The following is a 27,781-nucleotide window of genomic DNA, read 5'->3' as shown; positions in this document are numbered from 1 at the left end:
TATCCATCTCTCCTGTTCCAGCCCACATTACCAAGTCGATGCTCGCTAGCTAGCTATGAATTATTAACATTAGACTCAATACATACATATAATAAAAAAAATCTGAAACATAAATATATGGTTTAAAAGAAGGGAATTTTAACGAAAAGCTTCTAGTACTGTTCAATTTAACTAAAAACCACATTTTTACACTAAAAAGTCAATCCTGGTACTATTCACTTTACCCTTTATTTTGTCCTTATCGTTAAAACTCAAAATTTTCAAACCATTTCTCTTAGTTTTCCTTTAAAAGAATTTATATTTCAAATTAACTCTTTGGTGGATACCCTTCATCAAATTTGAATAAATTTAGTATTAGCTTATCTTGGTTTTCGCTTTATTTTCAAACTATGTTGGCTTTCTTGGTTTCTGTTTTATTGTTAGACCTATAATTTAGGTTCAGCTTTAGTGGGGTTCGGTTTCATGCCCCCCCCTCCTCTCTTTCTTTGTTGTTTTTGTTTCTAAAAGGGTGAGGTTTATGTCTCCTCTTCTTTTCATGTATTTTTTTATCTTTTTTTTTTTTGTATTATGAAATGTTAGGTTTATGTCCCTCTTGACTAGGTATATTTTTTTTCAATATCAATCAAATTTTCCTCGTACCGTCGAGAATAAAAATAAATAAAAAAATCTAGAATGCACCCATAATCATTGTTTTTTTGTTGAAACCCATAAGCAAATTTCAATAATTAAATTGGTGATGTAAATGAAACCAAAATAACGGTTTGAGTCTTTATTGATATTATTACATATCTTTTGAGTCTTTATTGATATTATTACATATCTTTTATTATTATGCTATTTATGTGGAGAGTTGACTACAATCTAAAACCTAAATGTATAAGGTTTGAGTCTATAACAGTTAGGGACCAGAAACCGCGACTAAACTATCCCTTTCACTTAACATTGGTTTTTTTTTTTTTTCAAAATTGAAAAAGTAACATTTAATGTGAAAGTTAACTAGAGTTAGGTAAAATGACACATATTAATTGATTAGGTGAGCATACACTATAGTTATGGTTGTGAGAAAAAATGCTCCCTAAATTTATAGACAAAATTTGCAAACTAAAAGATATATCACCAATATGAATGATCACGTTTATCAATACTTATGTAATAAATCAATCATCAACTTCCATGTCCTTTAGTTTTCAAAATTTTATCTATAAATTTAGTCTCCCTAACAATACTAATAAACTAATTAATATTGGACAACAATGCTTGCGTCCATGGTCCATGACTCCATGATGAGAATCGTAATTGTAACCAACATAAAAAGTAAACTATGATTTGTCAAAGTAAAAATGTAAACGTTAATTTAAATTAAACGGTAAAAATTTGTTAATCATGATTGAGTAATGAGGTGCTGTAACATCCCGTCCCGAAACTAACGAAACGTACATTGAAATTACAATTTTACCCTAATTTGTTTGTGTACGTTAAGTGTTGTGTTGTGTGGGTTGTGGGACCACACACACTCATACATTTTCTTTTCTCCCGGGATTCCCTCCCTCATTCCCTCACTCTGTCTTTCTCTGTCTTTCTTTCTCTCTCTCTCTCTCTTCCTCCCCGAGTTCCTCTCTTCTTCTTCTTCTACACACGGACACACACACAAACAAACTCAATACTTCACCCATCAAGAAACCAAGACCACCATCGTGTTCGTGGAGCTGAGAGGAGTCCAGTGGTACCATTTTCAGGTAAGGATATAGTTGTTTTCACGTCGATATCACCATGGCCGATTTGAACACTGTTCATGCAAACCTAATCTAGCTTGTTTTAGGAGATTCTAAGCTTGTAGTTGTGTTTGTGAGGTTCCCAGGAGCTTGGGAGTAGTTCGTTGGACGAGTTTTGACGTCGGGAAGGCTAGGTTCGAAGTTGGCCGAACTTGGATCGTTGTTGCAGGTGAGATTCCATGGTTTTTAGGCCTTAAAAGTGGTCTAACGTTGTTCTACTAGTCCTAAGCTTCATTTTGGTATAAAGATCGTGAAAAATGGTTGAAAAACGAAGGAGAAAACAAAGTTTGAAAAATTCCCAGTTTTTCGGCGCCGTCGCCGGCGCCGGAGGCTCGCCGGAGAAGAAAGGAGAATATTCCGTTAAGTCTAACGGAATATTCTTAACGGCAGTGACGGAATCTGGTTAGATTTAACGGAATATTCTGTTAGTTGACGGAATATTCCTGACGGCGTCTGTTGACACCGTCAGTGTGCAGTGCACGTGGCCGCGCGTGGGGGGCGCGTAGGTCCGTGCCTGTTCAGGCGCGTGGGGGCGCGTGCGTGGTCCAAAAATTTTTCTAAAAATATGGGTGTGATCCTGAGGTTGTGTAGATCACGTTGGTATATTCAATTGTCCATTTTGAGCAATGTTTGAGAAGTTATTATGAGAAGTTGCTTAGGAGCTTTTAAATTAATGTTTTCGTAACTTTGTCGCGTATAGGTGATTCGTATCCCGAGGACGAGCGTACACACTCGAGGCAGGGGGGCTACGACCCTTCTAATTATCAGTGAGTGGGCTTTTGTTTTCCGTATATACCTATATACATATTAATTCCCAGAAATTAAATAGAAAAGAGTAATTGTTTTATGCCATACATTTTATTATTAATACTTATGCATCATCACATGCATTAGTAGCGGCATACATATATATAAATGTGTATTTGGTGCTGTGGACGCACAGGTAAGTGTCAGGTAAGCGGTATTCATGTGGTTATGCATTCCTGTTTATTATGCAATCGTAGTTTGAAATGCTTAGAGAGCTCATAATCTGCACCCCCCGTGTTAGTGCTCCCGCCCAGGGCCAGGGCATAGTCCTTCACGTGATGTTCACCCGCACCACACGCTCGCCTTGGATCCAAGTTAGGTGCAAGCCTTGTCGTGCAGACCACATTAGGTGGTTCCGACTCGTAGGTGACCCGCGATTATTCGCATAGTCTTCACGTGATCGTAGCACTAGAGCGTATATATTACACCCAGTCCTGTCGTACAGACCACGTTAGGTGGCTCCGACTTGTGTGCAGATTCAGATGTTGAGTTGAGATTGGAGCTCTATATGCAGCGGTACATGTCACGTTAGGTGACTCCCGGCTGCCAGATTATACGTTATTGATGTGAATTACGCTTGAGCATTTATATTTGATTATGAGATTCTGTTGTGGCATATTCTCAAGCATGAATGGCATATTGTGAGCATGAATGGCATATCATGGAGCATGATTGACATACCTATACATACGTATATATGTTCATTTTCTGGGAAGTATACAGGTTTTACGGCGAGGGGTTAGAATGTATTTTGCTAAAGAGTTTTCAAAGAACTTTGTTTTTGCCCACTCACGCTTTTGTTTTGCGCCCCTCCAGGTTCTAGTGGTCTAGCAAGTTCGGTGGTTTATCCCAGAGGGCGTCCCGGCATTTCTGACAGACACTCACCATTGTAGGGTCACCTTCGGGTGTAATTATGTCGTATCTTTTCCTTTTGGACTGTTGTAGACTTGCTCTGAATTGTGTCTCACATACACTAGTACCTTGTATGCTATTAGGTTTTTAATTATTAGTACTTTTATTTTACCTTCTTAATCGCTTCCGCACGCGCACATGGCTACGTCACCTTCGAGTGACGGCCAGCACGCCCTGATCTCGGTCGGGGTGTGTCAGGTGCACCCTTAACGCTATAATAAACCATATCTATCCATATGAATTTTGTGTGTGTGTGTGTTGGGGGTATTATTGCCAAAAAATGATCATTGTCGGATTTTTTTCCTAGAAATCTTAAGGATCCTGTGATCGTAACCGTTCATCGTATATCGTGCGGTCAGAAATTATTCCAAAATTTAAAATGAAATATAAATAGTACCTAACGATAACTAACAGCATAATGTACGATGAACGGTCACGATCACAGGATCCCTAGAAAAATGATCCGGCGAGCACTGGCGGATCCAAGAATTTAAGATCAGGTGGTCCCAATATAATATTAAAAAATTAAACCGTAAACTACAATTTTTCATTCATAATGTTTGTACCAATAACATTACAAGCAACAAAGACTAAATTTGTTTATGATAAAGTGTCATACCTAAAAATGTGTCATAATATTCATGGTCTCTGAAGACTGGAGAGGTGATTGGTGTTGGCTGGTGGTGCCTTCGGTTGGGTGGGATGGGGATTGGGGAATGGCCCAATGGGTAGCAATTAAAGGGTTATACGAAGATTTGGCAAAATGGGCTCTTTTGAAAGTCAAGCCCCTACGAAACTCAACCTCTCAGGTGACTTAGAGATTGTTTTCAAACCCATAACAAACCGCACTGTTTCACTCAAATGGCTTGGGTAAAACAACTTCATCTAACCAAGTCATTTAAAAAGGAATAAGCAGTCTTCTTGTTCTTCTCCTTCTAGTAACAGAATTCCAGAAAAGAGTACAACAGTCGCTCCTCTCCTCCCGTATCTGCTCGGACTTGGGTGGTCATCGGAAGTCTTCACAACCACTTATCCGAGCTTTTGGGTGGTCCTGGAACCACCTAGGTCCCTTAAGAAATCCGCTCTAGCCGGTGAGGATCCTTTTCCATTATTGCCACCCTCAAAGCACTCCATTCATTTTTAATTTCAATTTTTTTTCTATAATGCCAATTGATTATTGAAGAGTCCACGTATTCGGTAGAAACGAACCGAAGACAATATAATTTTCAGTGGCCAGCAACTAAAAATCTCGGTTGCTCTTGCTTTTTCCTGAAGATTTGAAATCATCATGTGTCCCATCATTCAATATGAACCATCCGAAAATTGTGCACATATTCAGTGCTTTTTTTTTTTTTTTTTTTTTTTGAAAACATATGATATTATCTAATTGACGGAGGAATGTGCGAAGTCTCATAATGAGTTAGTTATAATAATTTAGTGCGAATTCGCCTTTGGCGAGAATCAAACCTAAAACCTCTCACTTACAAATGAAGAAGAATACTATTAGACCGTAATACTAAGTGGCACACATATTCAATAGTTGAAATCTTAAAATCTGCAACCTTTTCAGTTGCTTTCTACCAACGCATCTTCAGTAGCTTAAATCATCTTCGTCAGCCGTCATTAACAATGGGTGTACAACTTCGGCTGGAGCACGAGCCACTAGGATCGAGGTGTTGGGTCGATACTCACTACATGTTGAAATCTATTTCACAATGATGGGTATCTCTTGGTTCTTGGAAATGGTATTTTAAGTAATTTGGTGAGTAGTTTCTAAGGGTATTTTACAGAAATGATAGGTAGATACTTACGAAGGCTATTTAAGTAAAGATGGTAAATGGAGGGCCTACAAGGTTTATTCACTAACTACGATATGTTTACGGGTAGCTCTGTTTCCTTTAAAGCAGTTCCATGAAATACTAGATCAATCTGTAAGGCAAATGTGCGAACACAATGCCTCAGAGAAAATATACTCAGGAAAAGATGAATAACTAAATAATTAAATGCAGCCCCAGTTATGTAGATATAATATTGCACGATTGCCTGGCACGGTAACACTTGCTGCTCAAGCTAAATCATCTCTACTGCCAGCAGAGTGACGACTAGTATAGCCCTCCTCAAAACCAAGTTTTTTCCCTCTCCTCGTAATTTTTAACATTCAAGGGTAACATTACCAACCACAAGGTTACACTTAAAAAAGGTGACAAGTGAAAACCTGCACCACAAGCCATAAAACTAGAAACAAATCAAGTAGATGCATTTGTGCTACTGAACAAAATATAGCAGAGCTAGAATGGTCATTATTATTAAAGTGGAAGGTTGACAGACTATCAAACTCAAGTTACAAGTATCTTGTCTCTTTTTTGTGTTATTGATGTTTAAATTAAGCTTGGCAATCATCTCCGAATTCTACGTTGAGCAATCAGAAAACGGATATTATTTCAGACTTGAATGAGAGAACAGAAGAAGAGAATAAAATAACAGAACACAACTGTAAGGAGAATCCCACCCTAATCAACACCTACTTGTACCTCTAAAGCAGTCTTGATATACTGGAATTATTGGTTTAATCACCAAACCCCAGGGGAAGGATTCATCTCTGGGGAGAATCCACAGTCCGAACATTTGCACCTGTCATTCCTTCAATTCGGTCTTTGGTTATCTCCACAAAATGACCTACTATTTCATGGAACTGCTTGAGCCCTGACAGGGGGAGAATTATGGAGGACCGATCAGAACCTGCAACCTGCAATTTAAACAGAATTCTAAAGATATTATGATTTCATTTACTGCCAGAAACCTAAAATATAAAATATAAAATGAACAAGCAAATCCTTCTAGAGTCTCAAAGAAAAAATTCTTTCACTTCCTAAAGCATACCTCAGATATTCTTAGGAAATGTCCCCTATTATTATTCCCAAGATCAAAGAAAAATCTCTTTTGATCAGCTCTGATCACTTTAGACACCCCCATGTTACCAATTTCATCTTGTGCCGGCAACTCTGCGGATCTGTCAACATTCAGTTCAGAAGTTGGAGCAGTTTGACTATTGTGGCCAGATATGAAGCCAGCGCCTACATCATCTGAAAGCCCAACAAGGCGCTCTGAAGGTTCAGAACTTTGCTGCTTTGGCATGGAAACAACCAGGTGAAAATTCACAAGACTTGTAAGTCACTCCCAAAAGAGAAACTAATATTACCTAGAAAGTAGGAAAGAGTTTATGCATGAAAAACAAGGACACCTGATTCGGCAGTATAAAAAGCCTTGATGCTTCATTGATATCAGCTAAAATGTTTCTAAATGCTGCCCACCCTTCATCTCGGGTGCTTCCTGCAGGAACAATGATAGTACTGCGATTTCTACTAACAGAAGCTTCAGAAACCTGCACCAAACACGTTGTGAAGCTGTGTACATACACAACAATGTTTTAAGCTTTTGATGCCAAGTACCTTAATAGGATATATACTAAGCTCTTAAGTTGTTGGAGAAATAAAAATAAAAATAAAAATCCCAACATTTAGAATGTCAACGAGTTGAAGATCTTAAGTAAATGGTATGTTTCCTATTGATGTCAGATTTTCATCCAACGACTTAGGCATAGAAACTTTCCCCTTAAATTACTTCACATCAAGGAATTTGGGCAACAAATACCATTTAGTAAGTACCGTAGGGCTCCATGTTATATCAAGCCCACAAAAATATTCAAATCATTCACAAGCTGCTCCAGCCCAACAGCAGACATGAGCTACTGAGAAGTAGAAGATATAGTTCTTCGACAATTGTGTCAAGCACAAATAACTTTACCTTAGTCTTAATAAGATTTGAGCAGTGATGCAAAAATCTGGAAGTCTGTCTAAGATATTGATGACATTAAGAATTTATAGAGAACCCATATGGAATAGGGGGTCATTTGATTTCTTCCCAAGGTGTTGCTGAAATTCTGAAATTTCGGCAACACATCAAAACCGTATCAATACAATTAAATTTCCAAGATACAGGAATATCTCTGAAATAGCTGGTTTACAGAGTTAGCTTCATCACCACCGGACATGAACTTACAAGTCACCACCATCAATCGCAGACGAAGCACTTAGTTGGGTTCCCACAACTTCCCGTCTTTATAGCAAATGCAACACCTTGCCCTAACCATGTCTTTGGGGAGATGGGAAAACAAAATATCCTACCCACTTTAGACAAAAACACTTTATGGCATGTTATAAGAAAATAAAAAGGAGAACAGTGAAAAGAAACGCTAGAAGGATTACGAATTATTCATTCCAATGATATAGATTTTCAAGTTTTGGCTTTTCAAGTTCTATAGTAAACATTTAAATGGGCTGAAATTGTAATGATTTGGGATAAATGCGGGTTAATGTTTATTTTTAGAAATATCTAAGTATTTTCCTTTTGGGGCATAAAGTAGAGATTTCCTAAAGTTCCCTTTAGAATCTCCATGAATTGAATGAAATAGCAATTTTAAGGGAACCTTTACTTGTATTTCTACTGATCTGTTCATCTATATCCAAATTTTCAACCTCACCCATGATACACTATTATGCAATCATATATCATAAAAAGTAAAGACGTGTCAGCTGCCATTGGTCAAAGGTAGGTGATAAAAACCCCCAAGACTAAAGATATTCCTCAATAGAAATAAACAAGGGAAAGTTTTATAAAAAAACAAAAGATACAAGCAAAGTACATATAAGTACAAAGGTGAAGCAAAAATCAGTAGAAGACACTCAGGAAACAGAGACAACACACATAAAATGTCTGCACGTGACATCAGCACCACTGATGGTTCTTCACATGAAACTGGATCCCAAAGTGTTAACCAATCTCCATCTCTACCATTAAATATCCTGTTAATTCTTCTTACCTCACAAAAACCATCAGAGTTACTTGAAGGACCCATACATTCACCAACTACATAATCCTCCATCCAAACCTTGACTTAACAAGTGACTATTACCCCAAGTGCGTTGGAATATTTAACAGAAAAATGCACAAAAACAAGTAGATGCTAAACTACTTTAATATGAAATTTCATGGATACACTTTCGAAACTTGGGGATTAGAAACATTTAGTGAGAGAAAAGTTTGAAAACAACATTAAACTAGAAAATCATCCTCATTATCCATTAGAGGAGGAAAAAGTATTTATGAATTTGGTGGTGGTGGGGTGGGAATGGCAGGGGAGCGGAGGTAAAATATTGCTTGTTGTAGATTCATTACTTTTGTCGTCCAACTAAAGAAGCCAACTTCTAAGGCATTTCAGGGGACTCCTTATAGAATCAGGCACTTCTCTTGTGTAAAGTTTGAAGAAAAAGGGTTCTAAAACAATTCACTGTGAAATTAAAATAGTCCTTGACTATTCAACTGCATAGATTTCCGTGCTTAATTTATCGATAGTTTCCCTAAAACAAGGATGAAGGATGTACATGTCAATACCATGTAATCCAGAACATATCTACACACCCATAAATATATGTACACAGATGGAAACATAATTGTTAGCATACAAATCTTAATTATGAAAAAAATAATTCGAAAAACTAAATTAAGGCCAGGTCAAGGTGATGAGGCAACCGCAGATGCAAGGCTAAATTGGTGTGTGCCTAGTGTGTAGTCAAATGTCATTATGCACACGCAGGCAGATGCAAGTAAGTAAAATACCAAAAATTGATCCCCAGTAAGTAGAGTCTGTAACTAATTCAAGGATGTGGTTGCAAATTAGCATGAAAATTTGATCGGATGGGATACTTGTAAGATTTTTGAAACAGACGATAGAATATATTGCAAAAAAAAAAAAAAAAAAAAAAAAAAGAAGAAGAAGAGAGAGAAAGGGAAAAACGGACCTTCAAGAAGCGGCCCCTGCGATTTTCGCCAATGTCAAAGTAGAAGACCTAAGGAGGAGAAATTTAGGTCAGTCAGAAAAAAGAAATTAAAGAAGAAGAAAGCATGAGAGAGGGAGGGAACTTGCCTTGGTGTCGAGCTGCAATTCCTTGCTGAAGACTTCCTGGTCGTCGGAATTGACATAGTAATTAAAGAGATCGAGAAACCAAGAGATGCCGGAGAAGGGAACGATGATGGTGGACCTGGTGGCCGACGTCTTCTCGGAAATTTTGAGATAGCGGCCGCGAGGGTTTTCTTTGAGATCGAAGTAGAAGAGCTTGTGCTCAACCTGCAGCGTCTTACACAGGAGCTCAACGTCATTACCGCCGCCGCCACCTCCACCTCCACCACCTACTGCCGCCGCACCGCCTCCTACGCCCCCCGAACTCCCTTCCATCTCCGAATCTTTCTGTTTATGTTATTTCGTAATCCTAATCCTAGTTCAAATAAATAAAACTTGCCACTTCGCCACTAGTACTGGTTATTGAGTTGAGAGTTGAAACAAACCACCGACGGAAGCTGTGGACCCCTGGTTGATGGGTAACTTGCTACCTGGTAGGTGTCAGCCCTCAGATCTCACTTCTCAACTTGGAATTGCTCCTCGATTGCCAGTTATGCAATCTAGGGTTTTGGGCCTTGGGAATGTCATGTGAGGGCGAGATTGACCCACTCAGACTCGGCCTCCAGTTTCCACTAGCCACTTTACATTCGGAGCGGTTCCATTCGGTTTGGTTTTTAGTTGAAATTGAAAATCAAGCTTAACTTATAGTTCGGTTCAACTTGGTTTTTCTTCGGATTTTTTCGGTTCAAATTAGTTCGATTTTTTTTCGGTTTGATTTGAATTTTTTATTTATAAAAATATGAGAATTGATGAAGAATGTTGTCCTAAAAATCGCAATCTCTTACTGCAAGAAAATCAAATGATTATACCATAGCAGGGGTAAAGGTATAAAATCACAAGATGGATTGTGATTATACAGACTGAGACACAATCAAATTCACCACCACAATTTTTACAGTTTGACAATGAGAAAATGCAAAGTAAAACACTTGTAGAACATTCGGAGAGAAACAAAAGAAAAATAAGATAGTTGCTTGGGAGAAAGAAGAGGGCTCAAAACATTTGGGCTTCAAGTTTGCCTTTCTAGATATTTGAGTTTAAAAATTGGGCTAAAAAATAAATACTCAATATTAATAAAATTAATGATCAATCTCAATTTACTGTCTTGAAATTTATTTGTTTTCAACCTTCATACATCAAGTGTTTTTTTCGTCCCAGTATGATATTTAAAGTTATAATTCTAAAATAGTTTCATACATCGACTAAATTTTCCGTTAGAATCTCTAAACATAGACAATAACTAGACGACACGTGTCAATCTATGTCTCCGTGCATATTATAAAATTAAAAATTATAAAGTTGAAAACGCAGCACTTCCTACTCCTAGACCTCAACCCACTCTATTTCTCGCCGGCGTCAAACCCTCATCTCCTTCCCTCCTCTCATCGCCTTTCTTCTCTTCCTTCTCTCCGCTGCTCTCTTTCCACCCCCCCCCCCTCCCGCCCTACTTTCAATTCCCTCTCCCAAACCCTCAATTCCCTTTCCGCAGTTCGTCACGACCTTGGGTCACCGCCCTGGGATTCGTGTCTCGCCGCCAACTTCTAGAGAAAGAAATTCGAAAATTTCAATTTCAATCTAATCCAGTTGAAAACGCAGCATCCCCTTTCCCAAACCTGTGATGTGAATTACTGGGTCGTGAGGCCTACTGGTCGAAATTTAGAATCTAACGGCCCACGATGCCCAAATGGTTCACAGCCACATCACAACCGTCTGATCGCACCAAACCCAGTAACAGTTCTCTGTTACTCTGATTGGGGCGAGGCTTTCGATCTAACTATTTTTGGGTGGAGACACCATGTTCTTGTTGGGTTTTTTCTATGGGGTTCTTGCATTGCTCGGATTGTGGCAGAAGGAGGCAAAGATCTTGTTTTTGGGTCTCGACAATGCCGGCAAGACGACGTTGCTTCATAGGCTCAAAGATGAGGTCTTTCTTTCAATCCCATCCCTTTAATTTTGTTGGTGGGTTTGGGGTGCTTACGAATGCGGTCAAAGTTATGATTTTTTAATGGGTCAATCTCAAACCACGGAATGATTTCGCACCGAGAAGAGAGAGAGAGGGGAGGAAGGCTGAAGAAAAAGTGAAAAAGGAGAGCAGAGAGGGAGAAAAGAAAGAGGGGTTGGTGTTTTTCTGTGCTGGGCGGAGAAGAAGAAACAGATAGAGGAAGAAGGTGGGGTGCGAAGAAGGAGTGACGGCGACGAAATCAAATTTAAATTTTTTAGGTTTAGGTTTAGTTTTTTAATTTTTTTTTTTAAGTTTTTTAATAAAAAAATTAATGAAAATAATTTTAAAATTTTAAAAGTTAATCAAAAATCTTGTAATAATTTTATTTAATGGGAGCATTTTTGCTTATCATCATTTGATGCATATTCATCATCCTATTTATCATTGTTAAATGAGTTTAAATTTCGAGATTCATATAATGAATAAGTACAAATTTCAAAATTTAAACATATTTAATAGTAATAAATAAGATGATGAACATATATCATACAAAATAGTGGTGAGCAAAATATACTCTTATTTAATAATTAATAATTAAGACGAAGCCTACCACTAAACCAGTTCAATCAAAATGTCTCAAACATTAAGTTTTCTACTTTACCCTGATGCCAAGCTTTGCTCGTTCAATTAGGTATCGTTTGGTATGCAGACTGGACGGGACAAGACGAAACGGAACGAAACGGAAGTAAAGATGCTCTCGGATGGAAACAATGAGAAAGAAGAAGGAGACGGAAAGGTTATAATTTTATGTTCCACAGATGTGGAACGAGTCGTTACATGGGGTGAGGTGGAACGAAAATTCATCCAAAACTAGTCCCGTGGAACAGTTCGTTCCACCCGTTTTAGGCGCACCAAACGTGGAACGGAACGCTTTGTCCCACTTTGTTCCGTCCCGTCCCACGTACCAAACGGTACCTTACTCTTTCCCATTCTCGATCTCTCCGTCTATTCTCTGCTATTATTTTTATTTCCAATTCAATTCCACTTCCTCCGTTGTTGCAACTGAATTGATCGAATCTCTCTCTCTCTCTCCCTCTTTCGATCTCTCCACCCAACCTGTTTTTCATTTTCAATTCGAATTCCACCATTTTTCGAATCAACTGAATCGATCGAATCCGATAGCACGGGCGAGCGTCTCAGCATCGAACCTGTGGAGCTCTGTTTCTCCTGTCAATATAACACGCTTTCTTTCTCGTTCGATCGGTTTCTTGTTTAAAAGATTTGCTTATTGCGATTTCGTTTCTGATTTCAATTTACGGCTTTGTTTTTGTTATTGAATTTCTGCAATGGAATAATGATGAAGGTGGAGACGACAGTGACCGGGAAGCTGGAGCTGCTGTGTTTGTTTTTGTTATTGAATTTTCGGCATTGAAATTCTTGAGTGAGGAAATATTTTTCTTTTTTCATTTAAAGTTACTGAGTGCGGGTTTGCTGCTCCCATGATTGTTGAAAGTACAACAAAGAGGTTTGATGGAGGAGTGCCATTTTTTTAGCTTTATGAATGGCTTTTTCCTTTTGGGTGGGTTAGTTTAGGAAGTAGCTGCTGTCCTTCTTATTTACCTCTAATTTGAAGAAGAATTGCATTTCTGGTTAACTAATCAAATTACGACATGGATGATCCTATTAATTTAATCAGTAAGAAACAAAAAGAGGATAAGAAAATCCTTTGAGGGATCTAATATATGAAAAGTACTACTAAGAACTTTGAATTTTGCTTAAGAAAGGTTGTATCTGAGCATATTCGACCAAGCCCCCCAAAATGGAATTTTTAGTTTGTTGGCCGCTGCTTGTTGCCGTGAAGTGTCAAGTCTTTCTTTATAACCATTATCATATACCATACATCACCAATGCAATTGCTTGACATGTAAGTGATGGTTTTTCCTGAGGTTTAAGGGATGCCTTCTTCCAGCTCCTATCTAGGATTAAAGGGCTAATATGTTTCAGCTTCAATACAAACACTATTTCTGAAACTAAGCTAAAAAACTGATACTATTTCTGGAACTATAGCAAAATTATCCACATTATTTCTGAAAACTGAATCAAAATAACCCATATTATTTCTGAAACTACAGCAAAATAACTCACACTATTTCTGAAATATAACCAAAATAACAACACTAAGGGCAATGATTTGTATTAATGTATGATAGGGGTGGGCAAACGGGTATAAGAACCGTGGGCAGGGGTGGGTAATTCAGGTTCGAGGCAGGTCCAAAATTTTTAAACACAAAACGGGGCAGGACGGTTCGAGTATACGAAATTAGCAGGGTGGGGCAGATCTTAAAATATGAGGGAACGGGCCCCCGGCCTGGCCCATTTCTACAATTTTCCTCATCCTAGTCTTCTCGATCTCTCCTCCTGAGTCCTAACTCCCTTTATTTCACTCAGTCTCAGAGCTCGATCTCTCCTTCTAACTCCACCCGGTTCTCGAATAGCTCTCAAATCCCCCTGCATTTCCATTGAGCCAAACATCCTCCATCCGCTCCAGAGACCCATACAGAAGATAGAATCATGTCCTTGTTCTTGTACACCTCAAATTCAACCCCACCGGTGACCCTGACGCTATCGGTGCTGACGTACGTCACCCCCAAAGTCTCCTTATCGACTTGATTGCTGCGGAGCGTGAGCAAGGCTGAGTCCGACGCCATAACCGGGTCCTGTTGATTTCGAGCGATACGCCAATCTCGCGTCGGAGGTGGCGGAGCATGAGGTGGTTGGGAACGCTCCCAATCATCTCCTCCGTCTGACTCAGAACTCATATTTGCAGCGCACAACTCTGCTTATAGTCCTCTTCAGTTTTAAGGTATTACATTTTAGGGATTTAGGATTGAAAATTAAATTAGGGTTTTCTAGATTTAGGGATTTTGTTGGGTTCTTGAACCTTGACCTCTGTTATGTTCCAATTTCAAATCTTTTATTGAATTGAATTTGAATCAACTGAGTTTGAAACTCTGTTGAATTAAATTGAATTTGAATCGATTGTGTGTGTGAGTATATGTATATGTATGTGTGTGTGTGTGTATATATGTAAGAATTGATGTGCAATGCAACCTCAGTTTTAAAAAATAGCTCCTATAATTTTCAAATCTGTTGTGATTCGAGAGAGCTAAAGAACAGCTCCTGTAAGAATTGATCTCCTGGAACGATCGTGATTCGAGAGAACTAAAGAAGAAGAGGGAAAAAAAAAGGACCCGTGGACCCGGCTCAAACTGGCCCATTTCAAACAGGTCGGGTTAGGTCCGGTTCTTGTATTAGAATTTGTTGGACCCGCCCCGACCAGGCCCGTTTCTTTTAAACTCGGATTCGGTCCGGTCCCTTCAAAATTGGGCCCAACCCAGCCCGTGCCCAGCCCTAGTGTATGATGTCAAAACTCAAAGAGAAAAAAGTTGCAGACTCCGCCGTTTAATCCCTCTCCCCCTTTCTCGATCTCTCCACCTATTCTTCATTTCTCTGTCTCCCTTTCTCTATCTCTCCTGCACAAATAAAATTCTTCCATTTTTGCAATCGAAGCAATCGAATATCTCTCTCGATCTCTCCACCCAATCTCTGTTTTCATTTTCAATTCAATCCGAATTCCACCGTTTTTTTTTTTCGAATCACCATATTATGATTCTACGAGGATGAAGGAATTTGGTCTTGTTCCTTGGTGGGACTGCTAGGTACAGGCACTTCAAGCCAAAAATGGCAACCCACTCTCTAGGTTTTGCCAAGTCTTAGTTGCTGCGATGAAGAAATGCCGGGTGCATAACTGCATATGCCACAAGGTGGAGAGGATTTGTACAATGAGAGTAACAAGGAGTCTTCGAATAGCAACCGAAAAATCCTCCACACCCATGGATTCAAGTAAGGGTATAGCTTGAGTTCCTTAAACCATTCAATGTTCTTGTTTTATGACTAAGGTTGAAGAAGATGCAGCATATGGACCTGAAAGTTGTACATTATATAGTCCCTTGATCTTGAAAAATTGTAGTTGTACACCCATGGATTCAAGTACACAGCATCTTCAACCTTAGTGCATTGACATCTGACACGATATATTTATTGTCCAGATCATGTATGTATGTTGATGGCAGTCGACACAAAAGGAAAATATTTTAACCATTTTATGTCCAGATAAAATTTTGTTTTAGTAACATTTTTTCAAAGGAAAATACTATAACCATAATACTACTTCCGTTGAGCCTATTTCGTGATCATTTATGTGCTTGCATCTGTAGTCTTTGTTCCTTTTGATTTGTTAATCCATGTAATTATATTTGTAATTCTGATTTCGTGTAGATTGATTCTACTTCCATTGACACAGCAAAACATGATCTCGCTCCTGACATTCAGTAAAATTGAATTATGGAAATAATCACTATATTGTTCTTTATCTTAACACACATGGGGTGATTAGACGTTCAGCATATTAAGATGCTTGTAAAGGATAGAGATCAAAACAAATAATTCTCCCAGTCCTGCTGCATGTTGCTCGTTTATATAGAACCAAAATAAATTCTATTTCTTGAAGGGAACAAAAGAACCCATACTATTTCTGAAATAGAACCAAAATAACCCACACTGTTACTGGAACTAAAGCAAAATAACTCACAGTATTTATGAAATGGAACAAAATAAACATTGTTTCTGAAACTACAACAATATAACTCACAATATTTCTGAAATTGAACAAAATAAACATTGTTTTTGAAACTACGACAAAATAACGAACATTATTTCTGAAATTAAACCAAAATAACCCATACAATTCCTGAAACTATAACAAAATTACCCATGTTTTATCTGAAACTGAACAAAAAAAATGCACAGTATTTCTGGAAAGGAACAAAATAAACACTATTTCTGGAACTATAGCAAAATAACTCACTTTTTCTGAAACTGAACCAAAATAACCTACAATATTTCTGGAACTAAAGAAAAATTACACACTATTTCTGAAATTGAACCAAAATAACTCAAACTATTTCTGAAAATAAGCCAAAATAATTCACACAATTTCTGGAACTACACCAAAATAATAAATAATATTTTTGAAACTATAACAAAATTGCCCACGTTTTATCTGAAACTGAACAAAAATAACGCACACCATTTATGGAAGGGAACAAAATAAACACTATTTCTGGAAGCAAAATAAGCAAAATTACACACTATTTCTGAAATTGAACCAAAATAACTCAAACTATTTATGAAAATAAGCCAAAATAACTCACACTATTTCTAGAACTACACTAAAATAATCAACACTATTTCTAAAACTTAACCAAAATAATCCACATTATTTCTAAAAATGAACTATAATAACTCACACAATTTCTGTAACTACATCAGAATAATCCACATCATTTCTGAAACGAACCAAAATAATTCACACTATTTATGGAACAACACCAAAATAACTCACAATATTACTGATAATGAATCCAAATAATCTACACTATTTTTGGAAGTAAACCAAAATAACTCACAATATTACTGATAATGAACCCAAATAATCTACGCTATTTTTGGAAGTAAACCAAAATAATTCATACTATTTCTGGATGTGAATAAAATAAACATTATTTCTAGAAATACAGCAAAATAACCTACACTATTTAAGAAATAGTCAGTATCAGTTTTAGAAATAATCAGTATTTAGTTTAAGAAATAGTGATGATACTCGTGTTCAGTTCTAGAAAAAATCATTGTTCAGTTCTAGAAATAATCATTGTTCAGTTTAAGAAATAATGATAGTACATGTGACTAATTGTAGAGTTAATATTCAATTATAGAAATACTGTGAATGGGAGGCTAAGGAACCTTGAAACCATATCAAGATTTGCGGAGTTGACCGTGACACATAGGGGAAAAGTGAAAGCTATTGTCACATATGTCATTGTAAGTTGTAGACCTTAAATGGTAAATATATTTTCCGTACGAGTATAACATAGACTCCATAGACAAGGCCCCACCGCAAGGCCAGAGGGAAAGTTATTTGAGCAAGTGATACGATATCTTGAGATGGTGGTCTGTCATTTCCTACATGTAGTAGTTATGCATGTAATTGTTAACTGTAGATTATCTACATTATAAACTGGCATTTGGTTTAAAATTTAAAAGAGGAAAGCATTGCCCCAATAGCTTTGAGGTGATGCAATGCTTTTGGGTTAAAATATGGTGTATGTAAAAGTTTTCCAATTGTCAAATAAGAAATGATTGCTTGCAACCATGATAATTTTTTGTGTTTGAAATGGTTGGAATTGACTTAGTTGTTGCAAATTGCAGGAAGTACCTGCACTTCATAATTATTTTGCATAAAAATTGTGTTGAAGCCATTTAATTTGCTATGTTTTTTTTTTATACAGTTTGTGGAGCAAAAAATAATCAAGAGGTGACACGTGGAATTTTGGACAAAAAAGACAAAATTACCTTTGAGAAGCACTGGAATTCCTACGCGCGAGCAGTGGACAAACATTCCACAATCAAGTCAAAAATGCCCAAAATAGGTAACAAATTCAAAGTTATTTCATCTATCATCATCCTATATTTTCAACAACGTAATTATTTCATAACCTTCAAAACATTCCATATAAATTGATTTAATTGGCTAATTAATGGATTTATTCCTAATTAATCCATTAATTACCAATTAAATCACCAATTACACTCAAAAAATACCCAAGAGGCCGGCCACCCTCTCTCCTTAGGGGACCAGCCATGTTCTATATATTCAACCTCATCTTCTCTAAAAAGGGAGGTTCGACACTTTTGCAAAACTTCCAAAAACTCTCTAAACATTTTTCTCTCTAATTTCTAACTTTGACATCCAAGGTTCTTTGGTCAAAGCCCCCCCCATTCATTGTGGGCGCGTGAGGCTTTTGGCCTTGACCTAAGGTGTTAATTGTTTTGTAGGTGCAATTTTGTCCAAGAAGAAGAAGGCGGAAATTTGCATCCACAAATTGGTGCTTTCATTGAGAGTTGAAGTACACACACTCGTAGAAGACTCTCGCATAAAAAGTTTTTCTTTATTTTTTCTTGTCCATTTGTATATTTTTCGTACGTTCTTATTATTAGAATTTTTTATTTGCAAAGATTATTTGATAAAACGTAAAAGAGAAATATAATGGCTAGAAATTTAGAAAATTCCACAAGTGAAAATTCCAATAGTCAAGAAATGGGACCGCAGCAATCCACAAGGCTAAATGTGATCATAAGTAGAGCGGCACCACCGCTACGGGGCTCCACCATGGCAACCACCGCGGTGAGCACGAGGGCCATGGCACCACCACCACAGCCCGAACCGTGCCATCTAAGCAAGCCCAAGTCGTGCCATCCAAGGCCCACGGAACCAAAACCATGGCCCAATCCATGTCACTCCAAGCCCAACGCGAGCCCAATGCATTGCTAAGCTAAGCCTTAGCCTCGCACCCATGTGCACCATATGCCGAATAGCCTACTCTCGTGGCCCAGCCTGCTCTCATCGAGCAGCTTGCTCTCGTGGCCCAACCTGCTCCCGTCGAGCAGCCTATTCCCGTGGCCCAGCCTGCTCCCGTGGCCTTCTAAGCAGCCTAAATCAATCCAAGATTAGTTCAACTGTCCTAGCTCCAAATTTTCGGACCAACGATCGAACTGGGAGCATTTTCACCACATTCTTATGCGGATTTGACATTTCCTAACTCAAATCTAGCGCTCGAAGTCTACCACACTTCCATAGCTCAAGGAGACACATTTCTTCCAAGCTATTCCAACCCAAATGGAGAACAACACTTGTCTCGACAAGTCATAGAGTTGACGAACGCCCTCGCACAACAAATGACTTTGGTGAACCAGCTTTTGTAGCGCACCAAGATGCAACATGCCCCAAACGAGGTGTCCTGAAGTAGGACAAAGGCAGACAAAGAACCCCTTCAGCAGCGTCCCTGCAAGCAGCCACTCGACCAGCCATGAACCAAGCGTTTGGGCAGTGTACACTCCTGATTGGGCCCCTAAGATAGTGTATACTCCCGTCTTAGTGCGCGAAGGAGCGTGCACTCTCGGCTAGGCCCACGGACGAGCATACATTCACGATTGGGGTCACACTCTGATAGTCAACATGAGTAACCTTCCAAGCGAAGTGTTCATTCACGGTTAAGCCCGCAATGAGCATCATCCACCTCACATCGGAGTAGGCAGCATGACGGACGGAGAGAAGTAGTCATTCAATTCGGCTCAAGTTCAACCGGCAGCCTACGAAGAACTCGCTCACCTGCTAGGAACGCACCGCATCTGTGGCATAGACGAGCCAAACACATGGAAGAGCAGCCTAGAACAACAAGTCACGACTGGGGGCAGCCGAGAACTCTGTTACCCTAATAAAGGAAAATTCAGGAAGAAATAGAGAGACTCTTGACCAAGCGATTGTGTGATTTCCAACGCAACAAGGTCACCGACAAGGCACTATGATGAAACATGACCAACATAAGCAGGTCACCCTTCACGGACGAGATTGAGCAGGCAGAGCCTCCACGCGAGTTCAGTATGCCACATTTCACATCTTTCAAAGGGGATGAAGACCTGGAGAGACACTTAAAGCACTACCGAAGTGTAATGATCCTCTATCGAAACAACGACGATCTCATGTGCAAGATATTCGCCACCACTCTACAAGGCGAGGCGTAAGATTGGTTCTACACCCTACTGCCACAATCTATCCGAAGTTTCGACGAACTTTCTTTGGTTTTTACCAAAGAATATTCATCCTATCGCTCGATCAAAAAGAAGTCCGACCATTTGTTCAACGTCAAGAAGAACCCCAAAAGAGTCATTTCATGTCTATGTGAAGAAGTTCAAAGTAGAGAAGGCAAGGATGGTCGGAGCTAGTGGTGGAAGACGTAATGATAAGAGCCTAAGAGGCATAGGGCTAACGAGAGTTTATGCATTCTTGTATAGGTTATCTTAAAAAGGCTTGGTTTTCGTGCAGGATTACTTTGGCTGCTTCTTCTCGCTGCCGATAGTGATCACCTCAATGAGGTGGAGCTTCGCTACTGGAAGAAAAACTATGGTTTGTGACCATCAATGACCCGCCATGTTTAAACTTAAGAGATTGATGTGGCGTTTTCATTACATAATTGCCATTGTTTTCTGATCGTGCTAGGTTGCAACAACTATGCTATTGCTAGTCTTGTCTGGTCCGGTGAAAGCCTTAACCTATTTGGTGAGCATGCTATCTGTCCTGTTGTTGTTCTCATTATTGTGAATTAGTATGTATTCTGATTCTTCGTGTTCAAAAAAGTTGCTTCTTAATACTTGGGAATCTCTCCTCTCGTAGAATAGCTGAGATAGGTTAGTTTCATAGTTCTCAAGCCATTCCAGACTAGTGATCCATACCGATTGACCAAGATGGACTAGCTAGTTCATTGTTGTTCTAGCCACCGTCACTTTTACTTTGAACTTTTTTTCTTGAAAATTTTGGTAAGAACCGTATGATATGCACTTAACATGCTAATTAATTATCTTGTGCAGCTTAAGCACGGTTTAGTTGGTTTTACAATGGGAAGTTTATGGAGGTATGAAGTGATTCAAATTAGTTTACGCAGTGGCTACGGATTACTTTTTTGACATCACAGTTTTATGGTGAGTCTACTTCAGTTTTAACTGTTATGTTTCAACTTCTCAGGTTAGGAGCAAGCTGGGGTCTTTCAATATTCTTGTGCACAATTGTAATGTTCTCTCCCTTATCCCCCAAAGTTAATTGAATCTGTTCGAAGCAGTGGTTGTCTCTTAACCAGTTAAAACGCTTTAGTTGATGGTAACAGTTTTATTATATGTGCAGGTTCGATCACTGGGTGCTGTAGGGTATGTCTTGATATCATCATTCTTGATAAGGGAAAACATACTTGCTTTGGTAATTAACCATCCTTTGTTTGATATTCGTTTTTTGTAGTACCGAGATTTGATATGTTTTTTGTTTGTGATTTGGTTTGCTTGCAGATCACTATAAACATTCATGCTTCTCTAACATTCATATTTACTGCATCGGGCATCTATTCAGTCCCGTCAATGGAAGCGATTTATGCTTTATTTGGTTCTCAGGTATCTCTCTCTCTCGCTCTGCCTCTCGCATATGCACTCTTTATATATTAAGGCTTTATATTTGTAACATGTATTGATTAATAGCGGATCCTTCATGTTCTTGTTCCACCTACTGTATTCGGTGTTCCTTACGAGGCACGGGATGAAAGTATCATTACGATTGCCAAGATGGCTGGAGAAGGCTATATAATTTGACTTCCCATATGTTATAGGTCGGAAAAATAAAACCGCAACTGTGGTTTCATTTCTGTAAGTAAGAACATGGCGAAGATTCAGTATCATGTATCGTCACATTAGTTGTCATTGTTTGCTTACGTTCCTGTCATGTATACATAAAACTACATTTTGGATTGAAAACAGGCAAATGTCGATATCCACTGCTCACATTTTCAGACTTGGAGACTTTTTACGAGGTGAAAGAGAAGAAAAAACGGACACCATCGGATGCTCAAACTTGTACTTACATAGATTTCAAATGATGCATCAAAGGGAAGAGAAAATATGCCTAAATCGGTAACTCTCTTCGGAAAGAAACAAAACAAAATCTTATACAACAGCAAGAATGAATGGAAATGGATTTTAATCACTCTTCACTCATCTTAAAACAAAATTATACTGACGAGAAAACTCGCTCAAACTGCATCATTCTCGACTTAGCCCGCAGAGCTGAAACAAAAATTGGAAAAGATGTAGAGAAGGGAGAAAATGGTTGCAATGTCAATATTTCTAATGTTCTATTTATTGATGCAATGTCACTCAAGCTTCCTTCCTAGTTATCCTGTAATTCAACAAGAAACCGCAAGTTAGGATCAAAGGTACGGTATCAATGGGCACTCCAAAGAAAAGGAACAAAATTTGGTGAACGGAAGCAAACTGTTGTCGAGGTGAAAGAATGAGCACAGAACACCGCGCTTAATCAAATTTCAGGCTGTATTAGTCAAAAAATTATTTGGACTTGGTGAGTAATATGATTCGATTTTGAATGTAACACACATTCTCACCTAAAGCAATAGATTCCCAAGGCTGTTGTGATCTCGTGAATGACTGACGTTGCAAAGTGAAGATAGAGTGTCCCTGCATTCAGGGAAAAGTGAAATTCAGCCACGAGGTATGGTACAGTGTAATGAAATTCGTAAGTACATACTACATCCATAAAAATGGTAGTGTGTCATGTATTTCCAATACGCAGACCTTCATAACAAATTACCATACCTGTAAATGCACAGTAACCAAGAAGAACCAAGCTCTCATCAACCAAAGGAACTCTGCAACAAAAAGGTACACAGGAAGTTCAAGAAATCAGAAACATCTAGACTGTCAAGAACAGAAGAATCCCGTCTTTACTTAAAGCTCCCGACATTATATCAAATACAACATACCCATCGTTCAGTTTAGCTGTGAGTGCATTTGCAATGGCAAATGGAAGATACAACAATGACTGCACAGAATAATAAATATTGAAGTTAGTAATATAATCTGGTCTTGAATTATAAAAAAAAAAAAAAAAGCATGCAGAAGTTGTTGATATAAACCAATTCTGAGAAATATGATGCTGCTATTACTGCGTTGCTAGAAATACACACTCAACAGACTCTAAATTTCCAGCAGTTTTGGGATTGTTACATACCATGCACATTCCAGTTTTCAAACCCTTTGGCTCATCACACAAGTGCGCAAGAATCAATCTTCCCTGCCAAAACAGAGCTTTCCTTTCAACAACAATGGTAGAATAAACAATTTGGTTGTCTACAAGACCCCTTAGAACGACATTGGAAATCTAGCACTCACAGCCCCGATAGTAAGCAATTACATTCGAATGGAAAACCCACACTTTCAAAAGATACGGTTATAAAGAAACACGGATATCTTACCACAAGGTACCCAAAAGCAAGCCCACTTCCCAAAACGATTAAATGTGGATAGTTCCCCATAATGTCAGCTGGTGACAAGTAACCCCTGCAAATAAATTATTACTACTTTGAAACCATTTTTTAAAAGAAATAAAATATAGCAATAAATTTAAGGAAAAAAAACAGGGGTGGACGCAAAGAATAAAGACATACCATGCCAAAACTCCTACCAAAAGGACTACAAAAGGGTAAATCTGAGAAGAAACAACATGAAACACCCATTAGGCCAATCAAGTGTCTAGAACTAGCATAAAATCCGAAAGATAAAAACAATACCATTGCCAGTGCCAATAGCATACTTGCTTTCCTTGCTTGAACAACCTTATGAACATTGGATACACTGCACACAAGCATAATCCAACATAAGGTCCAAGTGTCTAATGGCCTTCAAAGGACTATTTTTAAGTTTATACGTGAGCTCTGAATCTCGGACACATGAATGGTTTGGGGAAGTGGTAAACTATACCAAGGCACTCAGCCAAAAAAAAAAAATCTTGTGAATATTAACACCAGATTGCTGTTATATCTATAGAAAATAGTAATATCAATTCAATCCCATACCCCAAGGAATTCTAGGTTAGTAAGATCATGAAGATAGCAACATAATAGTTCTAAGTTCATGCCCACAATGTGTAGTTAGCAATGCAACCCTGCTTCCGTAGCTTAAGTCTTCACAGATATGCCAAGCGTAGTATGGATAACAATTTACAAGGTTCCATATAGAACAATTAGAAAAATTACAATTGAGTTGAAAACGTCATGATACATGTATTAAGAGCTCAGGAATAAGTTATAATAGAAAAAACAGAAAGAACTATTATACATGAGAAAGTTAGACTCAAATTTCAAAAAATTAGGGAACAGAAAATTACATACTTGAATGTGAGTGTTGGGATGACAGCAAAAGCTATCATTAGATACAACACAGCTTTGTATGTTGGGATTTCTGAAGTGAAAAAAAAAAAAGGAATTAAATTTCAGACCAACTGCAATGGAAGTAGTGTATGTTGTGAAGCAGCCAAAGAAATAGTCATCCACAACAAATATAAAAAAGGTAATCAAACTGCATACGAGCTCTATATAGATAGGTACTGCAAATTATATACGGAAATATAGCATGCAGTCAAGTCTCGCAAAATGTAGTGTTTGATGCCAAATATCAATTGTATGGTATCAACTAAATCAGGCTTGGCCTTACCACTAAGAATGGGGACCCAACTCAGAAAAGGCAAAGACTTTCCAAATTGTAGAGCCCACCACTCAGAACCTGAAAATGTAAAGAAATAAATGTACTTAAAGAAAAGAAGAGTTTTTAGATATTGGTTTAGAAGTTAACTTCAAGCTGTACATACAAGTAGAGTAGCAGAATGAAATTAGGAGTTTACCAACGATAGCTGTGAAAAAATGGGCCAAATATATAAGCATTAGACCTTCCGTGGGCCCATTAACAGCAGGAAGGATTAGGGTATTAGTAAAGTAACTGGATCAACAAAGTCATAAATCAGAACATTCTATTTTTGCATATGAAATATTCTATGCAGGGCCATGGAGTGAACAAACTTATATGCTAGCATATCGAATCAACCCACTCCCCCACTCCTTTCCCCAAGAAAAAGAAAAAGAAGGTGGTAAATTCCCGAATGACTAATAACAAAATCAAACTCAGTTGGACAACTTACGACTCCCAAGTAGCAAAGTAAAATGGAACAGCTGAAATCACCCAGAACCAGAAAGTAGATCTTCCACACATCGCGGTACTTCCAAAGGCCAATGCTTCAAACTAAACAAACACATATAAAACATGAAAAAGAAACTTGAATTCCAGGGTACCAAATGACTAGAAAAGACGAAGACACATACCGCGCAGGCAAGGGCATCACAACCTGCAATTCATTGAGATCCACCAGAATATAAATCATCAATATTCAATTGTGAATGTACAAAGGCAACAGAAGAAAAAAAAAACATGATAGCAGTGCATTACCATGGTCAAAAAGTTCCCCCAGTGGACTTGAGGAATTTGTCCGTCTTGCTTGTTTCCCATCAACGGCATCAAACGTCTTAAGATTTTTGTGAAAAAGGTCAAACAGGAAAGTGATGGGAAATGAGACAATGAAGATAGAAATAAAATAGCAATGTGTAACAATAAAGAGGACTCCACAGAAAAATCAAAGGCAACTCTGCTTGGATGTATTTAAGCAAACCTGGTATAAGAAAAGTAGCAATCCATGAGCGAAATTAACCCATCTAGGAGGAGCTGAATCCAGTCGTGGTGAATATATCTGGGAAAAACACATAACACAAATTCATGGGAAGCTTACTAAGTAATAACATTCCCATTTTAAGCATCATGCACACCATAACCAGAGTAAAGATAAATGTGAACATTTTTAAAACTAAATGTGAAGCTTGAGTTAAAAGATTAGCATTATAAACAGGAAAACCTAACAGCAGAAAATAAAGATGATAGAAAAAACCACTCACATAGCCAAGCAGAGCGGATGTGAGCAAGAACATGAATCCTGTTAGAGTTATCTGGCAAAAAATAAAACAAAATCATCAATGAAAAGGCAACAGTTTCAAAAAATGATAAAGCATAGTTGGGAGTAAAGGTCACTTTACCATGTTGGGCCTGAAGAAAAAGTCAGAAATGGAAGCGTGGGAAGAAACCAAGGAACAAAGGTAAATGTTAGCAAACATCAGCAAAAATCACAAACAGGTGATGTTAAAACTCATAATCAGTTAAGGAGAGATTATCTAGTCTCAGAAAAAAAAATGCTATGAATTTTCATTCTTGTAAGTCCGCAATATCAACTAAAAGATGTACTCCATCTTCTAAGCAAAACATAGCTGCATATTGATGGGTTTGTAAATTTACATGAAGTAAGTCAGCTAAAGGTCTTGAACTCATCATGCAAACTACAAATGTTTGCTTGTCTATTTGGAAGTTTTCTTAAAATAAATGTATCAAATGTAGACTAGTGAATAACATAAATCCAAGATAAACCCAGCAGAAACTACTAAAACAGAAAACTTATGCACCTAAATTCGAGAACAAAACATGAGCGCTTATAACACCAGAAAACTCATGATCTTACCCACCAATTAAAGCCAAAGAGAAGAGTATATGAACTTAACTTCAGTCAATCATAAGATTCATAACACTCAGTAATCAATAAAATCAGAGAAGAAGATTAAGAAACTTACGGCATCCAAAGGGGAAAGATTTTAACGAAGCTACTCCAAAAGGGTTGCAAGATATATTTGGCAGTGTAAGAGTGATCCACGCCACTGTACTTGTATTTATGCAAAGCAGCCACACCATGTGCCCCAATATACCCCATCTCTTCCAAATCAAGCTTCGATTTTTCGCTTCGAAACAAAATGCAAATAAGCCTCAGTACAACCAACCTGCTACCAAAAATAACTGAAATAACTCAATCCACGCATCTGAACAAACCCATCACTGAATACAATCATACATGCTTGTACACTTGCCCCCCAAGATAATTGGATCAACATCAAAATCCAAATTCAAATTTTTGTGATTCAACACATTAATCATCTCATCTGGGTAATGCCCAGAATGCAGAAACAATGAAAGAATACAACCCAGTAGATATTTTCTCCAAAACAGATAAAAAAAACATCCAAAGCTCTAAACTTTGTGAATAACGTTAAGTGCACAGCTTGAGCAGATTCATTCGGAATCCCACACGATCAAAACTAGAAATCTAAAAATACAATATTTGCACCAGAAATGATTGATTTAGCTTTACCCACCAACGAACAAGCTCCTCCAAGGACACAAACAGCGAAAAATACAAACACACACACACACAGTGGGTGCTCTGCTAAATAATCCATCCTCAATCATTTGATTAACCAGCAAACAAGCACAAGCGAAATCAAAACAAACGAGCTTTCCAGTAAACAAATCACAAACAGATTCCATATATAAAATAAAGGATTGACAAAAAGAGAGAGAGCAAGTGAGTGAGAAAGTCTTCACCTTGGCGTTGGGGGATTTGGGGGTTTTTTCCCTGCTATGGTTTTTGCGTTCGGGATAAAGATATAAAGATTATGAATCCAAGCCTTCACCTCAGACGGCGCTATGGTTAGGTTTTCGGAGGCAGATCGTCCGCCCTCCTGCTAGGGTCTGATGCGATGTACACTAGCCTGCATGGGCTACTGAAAAAGAAAATGAAAATAAGACCCAAAGGTTATACACTTTTTTTTTTTTTTTTTTAGGAAGTGTTATTGGCATTTTAAAAATTTTATTCTACATCCTTTATAAGTGTATTTTTTC

At 38.0% G+C, this 27,781-nt stretch overlaps 2 protein-coding genes and 1 pseudogene across 5 annotated transcripts; 1 reads left to right on the top strand and 2 right to left on the bottom strand.

The window, feature by feature from the left end:
• Positions 1-5,776: 5,776 nt before the first annotated feature.
• Positions 5,777-10,139, bottom strand: LOC137716068 (transcription factor Pur-alpha 1-like). Of its 2 annotated transcripts, none has more exons than XM_068455461.1 (5): positions 9,475-10,139; positions 9,350-9,397; positions 6,733-6,873; positions 6,372-6,617; positions 5,777-6,237 (listed from the first exon to the last, which is right to left on the bottom strand). In XM_068455461.1, exons 1-5 carry the CDS (start codon positions 9,781-9,783, stop codon positions 6,085-6,087), a joined length of 897 nt encoding a protein of 298 aa, XP_068311562.1. In that variant the 5' UTR covers positions 9,784-10,139; the 3' UTR covers positions 5,777-6,084. The 2 variants fall into 2 exon arrangements, with proteins under 2 accessions (XP_068311562.1, XP_068311563.1); XM_068455462.1 differs by having other exon boundaries at positions 6,372-6,614; positions 9,475-10,132.
• Positions 10,140-19,939: 9,800 nt separating this feature from the next.
• Positions 19,940-21,916, top strand: LOC137715539 (uncharacterized; annotated as a pseudogene).
• Positions 21,917-22,012: 96 nt separating this feature from the next.
• LOC137715130 (choline/ethanolaminephosphotransferase 1-like) lies at positions 22,013-27,643 on the bottom strand. Of its 3 annotated transcripts, XM_068454362.1 has the most exons (19): positions 27,485-27,643; positions 26,680-26,883; positions 26,095-26,104; positions 25,957-26,007; positions 25,677-25,754; positions 25,457-25,532; positions 25,333-25,355; positions 25,152-25,252; positions 24,858-24,952; positions 24,671-24,739; positions 24,349-24,418; positions 23,749-23,812; positions 23,626-23,666; positions 23,434-23,518; positions 23,190-23,252; positions 22,942-23,000; positions 22,775-22,827; positions 22,564-22,636; positions 22,013-22,340 (listed from the first exon to the last, which is right to left on the bottom strand). In XM_068454362.1, exons 2-19 carry the CDS (start codon positions 26,814-26,816, stop codon positions 22,319-22,321), a joined length of 1,170 nt encoding a protein of 389 aa, XP_068310463.1. In that variant the 5' UTR covers positions 26,817-26,883; positions 27,485-27,643; the 3' UTR covers positions 22,013-22,318. The 3 variants fall into 3 exon arrangements, with proteins under 3 accessions (XP_068310463.1, XP_068310462.1, XP_068310461.1); XM_068454361.1 differs by lacking the exons at positions 26,095-26,104; positions 27,485-27,643 and having other exon boundaries at positions 26,680-26,818; XM_068454360.1 differs by lacking the exons at positions 26,680-26,883; positions 27,485-27,643 and having other exon boundaries at positions 26,095-26,666.
• Between the last annotated feature and the right edge of the window lie 138 nt (positions 27,644-27,781).

The sequence above is a fragment of the Pyrus communis genome, chromosome 14 (genome assembly GCF_963583255.1).
Source record: "Pyrus communis chromosome 14, drPyrComm1.1, whole genome shotgun sequence".
NCBI lineage: Eukaryota > Viridiplantae > Streptophyta > Magnoliopsida > Rosales > Rosaceae > Pyrus > Pyrus communis.
This window is presented reverse-complemented; position numbering and strand designations above follow the sequence as displayed.